Source organism: Anabrus simplex, chromosome 1 (assembly GCF_040414725.1).
Source record: "Anabrus simplex isolate iqAnaSimp1 chromosome 1, ASM4041472v1, whole genome shotgun sequence".
Lineage (NCBI taxonomy): Eukaryota > Metazoa > Arthropoda > Insecta > Orthoptera > Tettigoniidae > Anabrus > Anabrus simplex.
In genome coordinates, this window is record NC_090265.1 from 1,273,394,785 (window position 1) to 1,273,409,805 (window position 15,021).

A 15,021-nucleotide genomic window follows, 5' to 3' on the forward strand; every position below is an offset into this window, starting at 1 on the left:
TAAATTGTGCATACATTTGTTTGGTAGATCCTGTATATGGTACTTTTTAATCTAAATTGAAAATATCATCAAATATTTATTGTACATGAAAATTAGGTGATAGTGATCATCCTTCCAAATGGAAAAGGCTTTGAGGCAATTAGCCTCTCTCCTTGTCTTCTAATCATATACCTTGTTATGTCCATGCCATTAAAATGTGGTTGTTTTTTTTGTTTTGTTTTTATGATGAGGGGTTTCAGAAGCATCCTACATACACAGTACTCAGATATTACAGTTAGTCACTCCTTTGTCAAATGAAACACAAGGTGTTCCCTCCAAAGCATATCTCTCTTTGTTATGTCCTGCCCATTATTGTGCATATATAATGTATAAAATTACAGTCCATTCTTATGTATGTCTGTCCGTAGATCTGCAAGTCCTTGTGGTGTGTAGTGGAAGGCATGTGCACCACAATTATGAGGCCTGCAGCACCTGGAACATCATGTGGTAACAACATGGTGAGCAGACATTTTTGTGAGTAGGATTATAAAATGTTTCATATGTAATATAACTCAATGATGAATTATATTTCATAGGTTATGTTCTATTTTCTATTACAAAACTTTCAAGAGCAGATAATGCTGTATGACACTTCAAGTGAAGAGTTCTATCATTGTAAATCATGGTTTAGGTGAATACTTACAACTCTAGTAGTGATGTTGAAAGGTAATGAAATTATCAATCATTGAATCAGTACTAATCTGCATTTAAGGCAGCTGCCCAGGTGGCAGATTCCCTATCTGTTTTTTTCAAAGAAATTGGAAATTCATTGAACACATCCCTTGGTAAGTTATTCCAATCCCTAATTCCCCTTCCTATAAACAAATATTTACCCCAATTTGTCCTCTTGAATTCCAACATTTTTGGTAACGCATGGTCTATTTTCTTCTTTTGAGAAACAGTTTTCTTGTGATGAATGCAGTTACCATCACATGGTTGTTAGCCTTTGAAATAGGTACCTCTGGAAATGGAGTTGCCGGCAGTGGCGGCTCGTGGGGTGTAAGTTTGGTGCAGTCCAAAACATGCACATTCGCAGTAAAAGTGTACATTTTGAATAAGTGTGTTGGATAATCTAGCTAGGAGGAAATCAGATATCGGCGTGATGCTTTGGGAAGATAATGGCTTACAAATCATCCACTGTATCATTTTCAAGCACTTACTTTAATTAACACAATATAACTATAAAATTAACTAAAAAAGCAAATATTACATTCAGTAACGTCTATTGCTCATATATTAAATATATTCTTCGATCCTTTGAAACAGCGAACTTGGCAATTATATCATCGTAAAAGGGCATTGTATCCATCAAGTCGTTGAGCAGTCACTTCTCCAGGGATATGGTTGCCAGCGCCGTCAGCCTCTCCTGAGATGTTAAATTCCTTAAGTAGGTTTATATCTGGTTAAGGCACGAAAAGCTTCTTTCATTTATATACTTCTTTAAACATGTCCTTGAGTTCATTCTTTTTTTTTTATGCTCCGTTCGGTGCATCGACCTATAGAGTTCTTTTGCCCCTACTTGCACCATGTGATATGAACCTGCGTGTAATTGGAATGGAGGAAGTGTAGAGTGTTGAATGTGAGAAAACATTAAGGACGACACAAACACCCAGCCCACAGGCCAGGGATATTAATCATTTACAATTTAAAAACCCGACCCAGCCGGGAATCGAACCTGGGGCCGCCGGGTGACAGGGGGACGCGGGGCCGGATGAGTTCATTTTTACTGAGCGACAGAATAATTTCCTCCAAACTGGTATTTTTGTAGGCAGAATGAGAATACATATATTGAAGTTTGTTTTGAACATGTGTGTGTCATATATCGTGAGATAAGATATTTTTTAGTTCTCTAGAGCATCAAGATGGAGGAGTTCAGAAAATTCTTCAAACTTAGAGCTAAGCAAAAAAATTTGAGCTTCTGCATATATTGAAATCTTATATCAATTTCTACAGAGACTAAATCCAATATCCGCAAATAAAGTACTCGATACTTAAGAAAATTTCATTTTCTGTTTTTAAACCAGAATGTTTTTTTAGTTCAATTTTGGTTTTCTTTCAGCCGTATGAAAATAGGTTTTAAATGTTTCTTCATTCCTTTATTTACACTTCACTCACAATTAATCCGCCGTACGGCCACGATTCACATGATAACAACGGACATTTATTTTCACTACAAAAGAATTCTCCATACACCACAACCTCAAATTTATAGCAAGCTTCTTCTTACAGCTGTTGGAACAGTAGCCACAACTCTCGCACAAATATGTTAGTAAATTTGTCTTTAATTGATTGTGTTTTAGCGTGTGATTGAGATACTAACATTGTCAGCAATGCTGTATGAGCCGGCATGCGTTCACCATAAGCAGTAGCCTGGGTTGCATATTCGGGTATGTTCGGATAATATCGTCCAGCTCGTGCCATGCAGCCAAAATCCCAGCGCCTCAATGGGCTGCACCAAGTGAAATACAGCTGTATACGTACTGTTGGCGGTCTACCGCGTTGTCATGGCAACTGTTGAGTTACACGTCACAAGTCAGCCCACACTCCTGCGAGCATTGAAAGGGCAGCACTCAGACTGCCAGGCACATTCGTAAAGGAAGCGAACAGCGGGGCTTGCTTAAATAACGAGCGTTACGCCTGTTGAGTAATCACAACATATAGGGTACACTTCGGTTTTTTTTTTTTAACGAATAGGTTTTAAAGAGAAATTATAGGGATGCAGAAAATGATAGACAATTATTTTGGGAAATGTTAGTGCAGCCGGGCTGTACTTGATGCACTTGAACAGCCGCTACTGGTAGTCGGTGATGTTACAGGGGAGGTGGCTAGATCGAGAGACTGACTAGAACTTGAAGCACTATTTTGACACTCAACTTCCCATTGTTCATCACTCTTGTTTCTGCTTTCCAGTGTCCGAGCCACTTCTTCACCTCAAGGCAACATCACAGTCGGGTGGTGATGAAGCATATGCTGTTTTAAACATGTTATCATCGATTTGAACGATGTACAAGATTTACAAATATCATACACTGCTATGTACTGGTTTTTATCATCTAGAGTGAAATAGCTCCACAAAAGGCTAGATTTTTGTCTATCTGCCATTGACATGGAATTCAAGACAATCGATAATATAACAAAAGAGAATAAAGCTTAGCGTGGCACGGTCCGGCAGCACTTGCTAGGGCGGGGTGACCAGTAGTTACTGTAGAAGCGATCTGTCCTGGCACACTGCCACCGGCATGGATCTGAGAAGCATTGGCCTGTACGTGCCATGCTGTTGGCACGAGATAACAGCCATAGCGTACACAGTTGAGCAACGAAGCAGTCATGTGGGCCCACATAATAGTGCTTCATACAGCAACAGTGCCAGCCACCAGTACCCACCATACTGTTCATTGAACTCATGGAAAAGCAGACTTGATTGATGTGTGTTCTTGCCCTTACCAACAGTATAAATAAGGTCAATATTCACGTCACAAACCTTTTCATTCTTGTAAACCCTTCACAGATTTATTTTTACATTGGCACTGGTTCCTTTTAAATCATGGAACCGTGCCGTCTCTGACACTGGTGTCAAAGCATGGTGCCAGTGCCTTCCTTACATCGCTACTTGTAAGCATATTCACATTTGCAGAAGTTAAGTGTGGAGGGAGGCTGTAGTAAAAGAGGCAGAGTATTCCAGCCAAAGAGTGCTTCTATGTCAATGTTTGCCCACCTTAAGTCTAGAAAACTACTTTGTTGATTCCTACTATTTTGCCCAGAGACTGATCACATGTTCTAATATGGAGAATGTAAATCCTAACATGATGAACTCATCCTTGTTAGGACTACTGAGACAAGAAGTGTATTAATAACTCACTGTCAATCATTGTAGACATGGTTTTCTGTGATTTCCTTCACTTCAACTTCAGGAGTGGAAATGAATCAACAACAAATATTTTCATCAATTAATACTTTAGGAAAAGGTGTACATTCCCCTTCAGCCAAGACTAGTAAAGCGCACCATGCATTATGATGTTCTAGTCCCATACTTTACTTCCTCACACAATTATCAACTGTTGCCTAAACACTCCAGTGCGTGTATATTAATTGGAATACTATCTTATACCAGATCATTGGCATAGAGCAAAAGAGATTTTATTGTTTTATAGTTGGTAATGAGATCTGCCTGTATTGAATTCTGGGAGTGTTGCCCCATTTAACATCAGAAGAAATGTGCTTTGTGTGAACCACAACCACGTTCTTTCCAATCTTACTCCCAGATTATTATGAAAACACACTGTACAGATACCATAATCATAGCCTACAAGACAGAATTCTCATACTCTGTAAGTATACAAGACTGATGACCAGTTATTTCATAAGAGAAGTTGGGATATTATAATACCAGTCACTGAATTACATTTATTAAACTTCTTGCTGATTTCAAAGTAATCTTGTGCATTAAGTAACATGCTTAACAATTGTATCATTCAAATCATCTATATAACAGACTAGCTGCAGTGCCCGGCTCTACTGAGGTACTTTTTTAAATGTTTAATTTTAGGATTTGTATTACCTGTTTGAAACAAATTTTTGTAAATGTCTTTGTTGTGACATAGACTGATAGTTTAAAAACCCCTTTGTAGATTTAGAAATATTGTTATGGATAGGCCTATAATTTTAGTTTTTAATTTGAGATGATTTATTTTCACATTAAACTATTTCCCTGTGGTGCTCCAGATTGTATGGGAAGTAGTAGATCCTTTCAAACAAATAATAAAAGTAAGTTATAACTGTATATATTTACGCATTGAGCTATAGATATGATGTACACGATTCCAACTGTCAGTGGGACTGACACCAATCAGCTCAGGGACTCCAAAAACTTCAGAATCAACACTCTTCTCTCCTCTCTCATTTTGGACATTTGCTTTTTATTTTATTTTTACAATTGGCTTTATGTTACACCGACACATATAGGTTTTATGGCAATGATGGGATAAGAAATGGCTATGAGTGGGAAGATAGTGGCCGTGGTCTTAATTTAGGATACAGCCCCAGCACTTGCCTGGTGTGAAAATGGGAAACCGTGGAAAACCATCTTCAAGGATGTCAACAGTGGGGTTCAAACCCACTATCTCCCAAATGCAAGTTCACGGCTGTGTATCCCTAACCACACAGCCAATTCGCTCGGTGGACATTTTCTTTTTTGCCTCTTCTGGACCCCCATGCTGATGCATCCAGAGTATCACAGTTCATCTCAGTGACCCCAAAATGTATGGATTTCACACTAATATCAGTCATTTTCAGTTAGTTTGACACAGTGCTTTCTTTCTGGAAGAAATTTAACCCAGAATACTGAAGTCACAGGCTTTAGTTTCTATGGTGTAAATGGTGCAGTAAATTAGTTAAAAATGAATTTAAAACACATAATTTGTAACCCAATGTTTAGGGCAAAACACAACATAACCTAATTTTTACATTAATTTTCAGACTTCAACATAGGTAACTAGAATGTTAGTAAAAATGAAGACATGATATTAATACCTTTTCCAATACAATTACTTGTACTTCCACACTGGACCTTGATGCTGGTGCTTTCTTTTTCTGTGACGTCACAGCGGTTCCATCCCCACAATAAGGTCTTCTATCAAAAATTCTTGAGAGAAGCCTAATTCATTCTAAACATTAATAATCAGACATTGAAAAATACTTTGGGCAGACGCATTTTCCAACTCAACAATATCAATAAATAGATTTGTATCTTTGTCCATATCAGGAAGCATTCTTCTTCCTCTTCTCCTTCCACTTTTCCCATACCTGTTGTGGAGTCGCAGGTGCGAACTGCATAACACATGTTGATTTGGCCCAGTTTTCCAGCCAGATACCCTTCCTGATGCCAACCCTATGGAGGGATATAATCACTATTACGTGTTTCTGTGGTGTTTGATAGTGTGGTGTGTTGTCTGAATATGAACGGGAGAGTTTTGGGACAGGCACAAATACCCAGTCCCCACGCAAGAAGAATTAATCCAAAGCGATTAAAATCCTGACCCTCTGAACCGACCATTCAGACAAGGAATCAGACCATATCAGAAAGCATTATCCTTACATATGTACTGTATATTATGAAAGATGATACTTGGCTGATAGAAGTACTCTGGTCAATTAACAAACAAGTCTTTCAATTAGATTCCATTATTCTCTTCGTTGGGTTTTCTCCATTTTAGCTTCAGTATAATTAACTATATTTACCCATGTCACTTCCAGACAAAAGAGTAGCGTTACAAAAATGTTGCAAAGTTTGGGTTGGGAAGAATTGAGAGAAAGAAGAAGAGCTGCTCGACTAAGTGGTATGTAATGGAAATTCTAAGTTCCCATGGAGGGAATTAGATATTTTTCCACCAATAGAGCATATCAAAATCAGATCAAAACCTGCATACACCCCAGCATCAGTGGGTAGGGTCTGACACATGCCACTCTGAAGAGTCTAGTGTCAGACCTAAGACGAAATGCTGGTTAATAGAGCAAACGCCTGAAAAGCCATACATCTAATTTTTGATCTAAGTGGCATGTTCCGAGCTGTCAGCGGAGAGATGGCGTGGAATGACATTAGTAGACGAATAAGTTTGAGTGGCGTTTATAAAAATAGGAAAGATCACAATATCAAGATAAAGTTGGAATTCAAGAGGACAAACTGGGGCAAATATTCATTTATAGGAAGGGGAGTTAGGGATTGGAATAACTTACCAAGGGAGACGTTCAATAAATTTCCAATTTCTTTGAAATCATTTAGGAAAAGGCTAGGAAAGCAACAGATAGGGAATCTGCCACCTGGGCGACTGCCCTAAATGCAGATCAGTATTCATTGATTGATTGATTCCTCGACCTGGAGGAATTAACCAGATGAGGCTAAAATTTCCAATTTCCACATCTTGGAGATGAATTTCAGATTCAAAATCATTGAGTGCCTGATTTTTCTTTGCAATTTTATAGGTTGTTCTGAAGATTTTAGAGGTTATCTTTTTGTCATATCCAAAAGCTTGAGTAAAGTAGACCTTCGATCTTTTTCTTTTGTAGCAATTAATATGTTTGTGGCCACCTTATGAATGGAACTAATTTTATTATCATGGATATATATATATTTTTGTAGTGATGTCATTTGATGTTTTATTTTCACCAAAAGGAACATTTTCCCATGGCTTAGAAAATTCATACCTTGTTTGTCTCTGTCCAGGTCCAAATTGAATACTTTTTGACATATTGATAGCTTTCTATTTTTCATGATTAACCAGTCATATCTTTCGCAAAAATCAGCCTTTTGCTGTGGAGTGCAACACTCGGGAAGATTTCTATTTATGACCGCATGTTCGGTAGCCACAACCACGTGTTCAGCTTTTATGAATTTGATCACAGCATTTTCCCCCAAACTTGTTTTCAGCACACTACATTCACTTGATTCAGTCTCAGATATTTTGAGTTTCTTTCCTGCCGGAGCAGAAGAGAAGGACTGAGTAATTTTTCAGTTCATGGTTTTTGATAAATACCACAGGAAAAAAAAAGCAAAGCAAAGCAAAGTCACCTCCATACAGGCCATGAAGGCCCTTGGAGGAGTGGAAGGTAAAGGCTTCCACCATCCATAACCTCGGCACTTGGTGGGGTAGAGTGGTTAGCTCTACGCCCGGCCGTCTTTGCCCCCAGGAATTAACCTGGTACTCATTTTTGGTGTAGGCTGAGTGAACCTCAGGGCCATATGCACCTCTGGAAGTGGAAATCTCATTTCTTAAATTTTATGACTTCCTGACTGGGATTCGAACCCACATCCTTCCGAATACCACAGGAAACAAGCAAATTAATGTACAGAATTGACAACAGACGCAACCACAGCACTCAAAGCAACAAAGTTAAGTGAACAGGAAGTGAAGTGAAACTGATCACAGTCACATGAAGGAAGTTCCCAAATTTTAAGCAGCAAGCATGTACAGTACAGTCAAAAGTGTAGTGCTGTAGAACCGGATTGGTATCATATTATTTATTATATGGTCGATAACTATCGATGCTTCCTGATGCCATAATTCAACATTAAGCAATGATTGCAGCACATGTGAAGACACACTTTTAAACAAATAAATACAAATCTTCACCACAATTTTTACAATCTAAAGTTTACCGGTATGTGTACCGGAGCGTACCAGTGGAAAAAGCCCTGGTTTTACATGTCATTACCTCCCCTAGAGGTGTTTAAAGATGCCTTACCCCCACAGTATTTTTTACAGGTAGTAAGTTATGTGTGTACCAAGGTTGCTTGATAACTATGCTGGAACATACGGACATACATTCATAATCTCGGTCATTTTGCACATTTTCTTTTTCCACTCCTCTTCCCCCCCATGCTGATGGGGGCTGAACTTGGACTTAGATGATAGCCAGAGTGTGTTACTATTCATCTCATTATTTTTATACTTCACCCCCCTTTCCACCCCCATTCCTAGGGCTGCTGTCCGACTCGTTGGCTGAACGGTCAGCGTACTGGCCTTCGGTTCAGAGGGCCCCGGGTTCGATTCCCGGCCGGGTCGTGGGATTTTAACCTTAATTGGTTAATTCCAATGGCACGGGGGCTGGGTGTATGTGCTGTCTTCATCATCATTTCATCCTCATCACGACGCGCAGGTCACCTACGGGTGTCGAGTAGAAAGACCTGCACCTGGCGAGCCGAACTTGTCTTCGGACACTCCCGGCACTAAAAGCCATACACCATTTCATTTCATTTTTTCCTAGGGCTGCTAGTGAAATCTTACCCCCACAGTAGTTTTTTCATATAAGCCATATGTGTACCAAGTTTGGTTGAGAGCTATGCTGGAACATATATATCCATAATCTCAGCCATTTTAGACATTCTTGTTCACCCCTTTTCAACCTTCATTCTGACTGGAGCTGAACTCTGACTTCAACAGCATCTAGAGTGTTGCATTTCATCTCAGCAACCCAAAAAACTACAGATTAGGACACTAATATTGCTTGTTTTGGATTGTTTCTACATGTCACTCACTCCTCACCCCTTTCCCAAGGGAAGCTAGGGTCTTTTTACTTCCACAGTAATTTTTTCCAAATAGTGAGTCATATGTGCACCAAGTTTGATTGAGAGCTATGCTAAAACATGTGTGTACATTCATCCATAATCTTGGTCATTTTGTATATTTTCTTTTTCACCTCTTCTCAGCCCCATTGGTATGGGGCTGAACTTGGACTTAAATGACATCTGGAGTGTCACTGTTCATCTTAGCAACCCCGAGAACTATGGATTCTACATTAATATTAGATGTTTTCAATTATTTTTATACATCCCCTTTCCATCCCCTGTCCTAAGGGGTGCTATTGGTGTCTTACCCCCACAGTATTTTCTTCCAGGTAATAAGTCATATTGTATACCAATTTTGGTTGACAGCTATGCTGGAACATATACACATACATCCATAATATCGGCCATTTTGGGATTTTCCACTCCATTTCACCCCCATGCTGATGGGGGTTCCACAAATAATAAATATCTCAGCAGGTTAACGTCAGCTGTGAATTAAAAATTTTTAAGCAGAATATCTCCTTGGCCTGGCCTACACTCATGTACATGCCTACTTCGAACACCAGGTCTGTATTTTTGTTGCCACAAGACCTATCTGTGTCGATGCGATGTAAAGCCAGTAGCAAAAAAAGAAATTACTGCAGAATAATGTTGCCTTGGATACGGCCAGTTATTTCTTCATCGGATGCCAATATTTCCAAAATGGCTTTTAGGGCTTTAAAACATGGTTTTCCAAGTTATGTTCTCTGCATCATGAGGCTTAAAATGCTCACCCTCCTGATGAAGCTAGGAAGCAGAAATGAGCTGAGAGGAACTGATGAGGAAAGAGCCCATCTACTTGTTGGCAGCAGTGTGTGAAGATATCAAGATTTTTCTGGTCCTCTTGTGTTTTAATGTTTGTCCTCGTCCCCTCTTTCTGTTGCTCCCTCTTCACATACTGACCTGCCTTTATGTTCTATTTTGTGTTCCTTTCTTTGTTCCTTGTATCTATCTATCTATATAGATGACCTGAATTGACACTTGTTTGTCCCTTTCCAATACTCCATTTTATCATTCATATAATTGAAATGTTCTTGGTAAGAGATCTTTTTCTGTCCAAACTCAATTAATACAATTTCATTTGATCTTTTGAAAATAAAAAAACTTGTATGGATTTTATCATTCATATAATTAAAGTATTTTTCCTTCTTGATGCTACCAGAGGAATACCCACATCTTCAGGTAAGAGTTTTCCTGTCCTTCTAATTATGAAATTTAGAGTCCTGAATTTATATTGTAAGGATAAGGAGTGTATTTGTGAGGATTTACAGAAAGCAGAAACATTCAGTCAGCAGTATGTAAAGATTATTGGTGGAGGAGGTGACTAATACTAACAAAGTATAGAAATTCACACTGATACAAAAGCTGAAAACTAGAAAAGCAGCTGGAATTGATAAGATATATGGGGATAAACTAAAAGCAATGGGTTGGGATGTAGTACCATATCTGAAGTACTCATTTGATTACTGTTTGCATGATGGAGCTATACCAAATGAATGGAGATTTGCTATAGTAAGTAGCCTCTGTGTATAAAGGAAAGGGTGATCAACATAAATCCAATAACATTACAGGACAGCTAGGTTCATATGTATTGCATGTAAGCTTTGGGAAAGCATTCTTTCAAACACGTTTGCGAAATAACCGATTTGATAGAAGGCAGTTGTGATTGGGATAATCACATAAATGGGATTATAAATAAAAGTTACAGATCTCTTCAGATGGATATGAGGGTTGTGGTGAGGATATAAAGGAGAGGCTATATTTATAGAAAATAGAACTCAAACAATTAGAGTAGGTGAATCATTAGGAAGGGAATTCCTCAAGGCAGTATTATGGGACCTTTATATTTTCTTAAATACATAAATGATATGAGTAAAGAACTGGAATCAGAAATGAAGCATTTTGCTGATGGTGATATAATGTATATAGAGTAATAAATTATAAGATTGTGAATACCTCCAAAAAGACCTCAACAATTTTGTGTGATGTACAGCAGGCAATGGTATGACAATAAACAGAGTGAAAAGTCAGCTTGTGAGTTTTACAAAAAGGAAAAATCCTAACAGTTTTAATTATTGGGTTGCTGGTGTAAAAGTTTCTCATGCAGATCACTTTAAGTACCGTATACAGTGAATCTATATATTTAAAACACTAGGCTGATTTTTATTACAGCGAGTTTGAGAGAACGGCTGAACCGATTGATATTGTAAAGCATTCTGATGGAAGATCTTGGCCTGCAGATTTGCAGAGTGTCTTTAAGAGCATAAAAATTTCTGCTGTATATTTTAAAATTATTGATGAAAAATGCAGCATTCCGATTAGCACTTGCCAGTACTTCAAGGGCACGTGAACCATGAGAGTGCAGAGGCATGTGGCACAATAGAAGAGGTGGAAGGAGGTAAGCATCCATGTGCAGTCAGACATCTTCTGGGTCAACTCTACTTCGGGTTCTTCCAGCCTTCTTTGTAGTGAGTCACTTGGCCGAGGAGAAGCTATTTAGCTATTCAGCACAATTTTACTGTCTGTTGTGTAGTTCTCCCTATATTTGCTAGCTTGAAATTATTTTGGATAAATTTAAATATTTCCTTTTCCATCTTGTCTCACCCTATATTTGTTAGATTTAGTGATTTCGGAGAAATGTTAACACTAAGTGTGTGAACTCCTTCCATTCCAGTAGTTAACAAAGTGAGTCGATCCTCCGTGTCATACTAATGTGCTAATTTTCAATTTTGATTTGGCCGACATGACACTCGTAACAAACTAGGAATAACTTTCAATTACCTTCGAAAATCATAAAAGTAATTAGTGAGACAAGACATTTGCTTGCTCCAACAAACACAAATTTCAAGAATGCATTTTTCATTGATGGCCTCGGAGGCACTAGAAAAATATTCAGTATATATAATACAAAAGTGCTTCAATTTAGGGCTTCATGGTATATCAGTAACATGGACAGGATTAGTCGCTGTTTTGCTGCCTAGTGGTTACAATCAAAATTCCTCTAAATTTAAATATATCATAGGATTCATAGGTAATGACATTCCATTCATTCTGGTGGGAAAAGTTGTTGTTCTTGGCAGAGATTTCATAAAGATTTTGCCTGTTTTGCCACATACTTATTGCCAAACAGTTATTTATTTATAATTGTATTAAATACTTTCCTCTTTAACCCTTCTTTAAAATACACTGCTTACATAAAAATATGTGAGCAAAATCACTTTTAAAAAAAGGACTACTGATTTTTTTCAAGTAATCTGTAATGGCGACTACCCCTCTGTAGATGATGACAGATCAAATGTTATTGAATTACCAGTCAGAATTTTAGCACATTATATCATGATTGAAATTTATAGCAAAATGTTCACTTGTGCGAAAAATGCTATAATGTTCTTAAAAGTTGTCATTCTCAATTAATACATACATACATCTTCATTATAGACTGTTATGTCTTTGGCGTACAGTCTGCAAGTCTCTGTTAATTTACTAATCGCTGCCACAATCCTCTATTTGTAACTAGTTCTGTGGCCTCATTTAGTTCTATATCTCTTATCTTTAAATCATTGGAAACTGAGTCTAAACATCGTCGTCTTGGTCTCCTTCTACCCGTCTTACCCTCTGCAACAGATTCCATTATTTTTCTAGGTAACCTATCATCCTCCATTCACCTCCCACAATCCCACCACCGAAACCAGTTTATGTGTACAGCTTCATCCATCAAGTTCATTCCTAACTTAGACTTTGTTTCCTCATTCTGAGTACCCATCTGCCATTGTTCCCACCTGTTTGTACCAACAATCATTCTTGCTACTTTCATGTCTGTTACTTCTAGCTTATGAATAAGATATCCTCAGTCCACCCTGCTTTCACTCCCATAAAGCAAAGTTGGTCTGAAAACAGACTGATGTAAAGATAGTTTAGTCCAGGAGTTGACTTCCTTCTTATAGAATACTGTTGATCGCAACTGAGAGCTTACTGCATTAGCTTTACTGCACCTTGATCAATCTTACTATATTACCATTCTGGGAAAACACACATCTTAAATACTTGAAATGATCTACCTGTTCCAGCTTTGCATTCCAAATGTGACATTCAATTCTCTTGAATTTCTTACCTACTGTCATCAATTTAGTCTTAGAAAGGCTAATTCTCATACCATACTCATTGCACCTATTTTCAAGTTCCAAGATATTAGACTGCAGGCTTTCAACACTATCTGCCATTAAGACCAAGTTGTCAGCATATCCTAGACTGCTTACTACATTTTCACCTAACTGAATCCCTCCGTGCCACATTATGCCTTTCAGCAGATGATTTATGTAAACTATGAACAATAAAGGTAAGTACCTTGAACCAAGAACTCATTCCACTGTCAATTCTCACTGCAGCTCTATTGTCAACATAAATGCCTCTGATTGATTTTAATAATCTACCCTTAATCACATAATCCCCTAGTATTGCGAACATCTTTTCCCTCGGCACTCTGTCATATGCCTTTTCTAGATCTACGAAACATAAATATTCCTCTCGTAGCAATTTTCATTTACCTGCCGCATACTGAAAATCTCATCCAACAGCAAGGATAGAATAGTGCTAATGGGCGATTTCAATGCGAGAGTTGGAAATCGAACTGCCAAAACATAGTCCAAGTGAGGATCTCTCCTCTAACTGGTTAGGGACCACTGGTGGATTGCATAGTCCTAGCCACCTGAGCACAAGGAGGACCATGATTCAGAATATATCCCGACTCACAGGACCACATACTAGGCCACTCAGCCATTGCCCATGGTTCACGAACTAGGATGTGACTGCAGTAACACACACCATGAACCATATTAATTAATTAATTATACCTGGTAGTTCAAAACCACACACTAGCATCAACAGATTTATACTAAAGCCACTTCAATTTCCTACATAATTCTTGTATTCCTTGGAATTAATCCTTTGTCTCCACAAATTCCCTTTTTACAAATTGGAGCCATAGTTATGCTCTTTAGAAATCTGAACGGCTCCTAAATGGAACCAGATTAGGGCCTAATTATGAGAAACATGTACAAAAATTGTTTAGATTTTGAAATAATAAATGGAGATAAAGCTGGACAGAGAGCTTAAATCCCTCAAATTGACTTAACAACATGATCAAATACTTCTATTTTTTTGAAGTGGCATCAATATCCAATTCGCTTGGCATTTTGAATCATGATCAATAAACCTCAAGGGATGTGAAGGTCTCTGTTTACCTCAACCAGTTTTCATCCATGGCCAGTTAAATAATGTAATGCCAAGAGAGCAATATTTTAATGTTGCAATAATGTCAAAAGCTAATTGTATAAGGAAAGCACCAAGCAAGTGGCTGTCGGTTTGGGTCACGTACCTATCAGCTTGCATTCAGGAGATAGTGGGCTCAAACCCCACTGTCAGCAGCCCTGAAGATGGTTTTCTGTGGTTTCCCCACTTTCACACCAGTGGCTGTACTTTAATTAAGGTCACAATCGCTTCCTTCACAGTTCTAGCAATTTCCTATCCCATCATCGCCATAAGACCTATCTGTGTTGGTACAGTGTAAAGAAAATTGTAAAAAAGTAAAGTATGAGGAATATCGTACACAAGGAAATCCTTCAATAAATATTTACCTCATTGACCGTCACATCTTGACAGGTTTCAGCTAGTGTAAGTTGCTTTTGAATTGTTTGATCTCCAGTCAGTTGCTTGCCAACCCAATTCTTTCAACTTTGTACAACTCCTCATAATGTTATTGTTATTCAGTGTTCTGAGTTATTCCAGAATGCATGTCTTCTTGAAGAAGTGGAATATTCTGATCTATATGCAGTTCTTTTCAAGTGTTGGTCTAACAATGATCATTGAAAATGAGGAACAAATCT

At 38.1% G+C, this 15,021-nt stretch overlaps 1 protein-coding gene across 1 annotated transcript in view; it reads left to right on the forward strand.

The window, feature by feature from the left end:
• Positions 1-15,021, forward strand: part of LOC136858267 (A disintegrin and metalloproteinase with thrombospondin motifs 7) — an 852,495-nt gene that overhangs the window by 725,459 nt on the left and 112,015 nt on the right. The window contains exon 9 of the mRNA XM_067137673.2: positions 408-497. Coding sequence (XP_066993774.2) covers positions 408-497 — 90 coding nt within the window. The remainder of the gene's footprint in view (positions 1-407; positions 498-15,021) is intronic.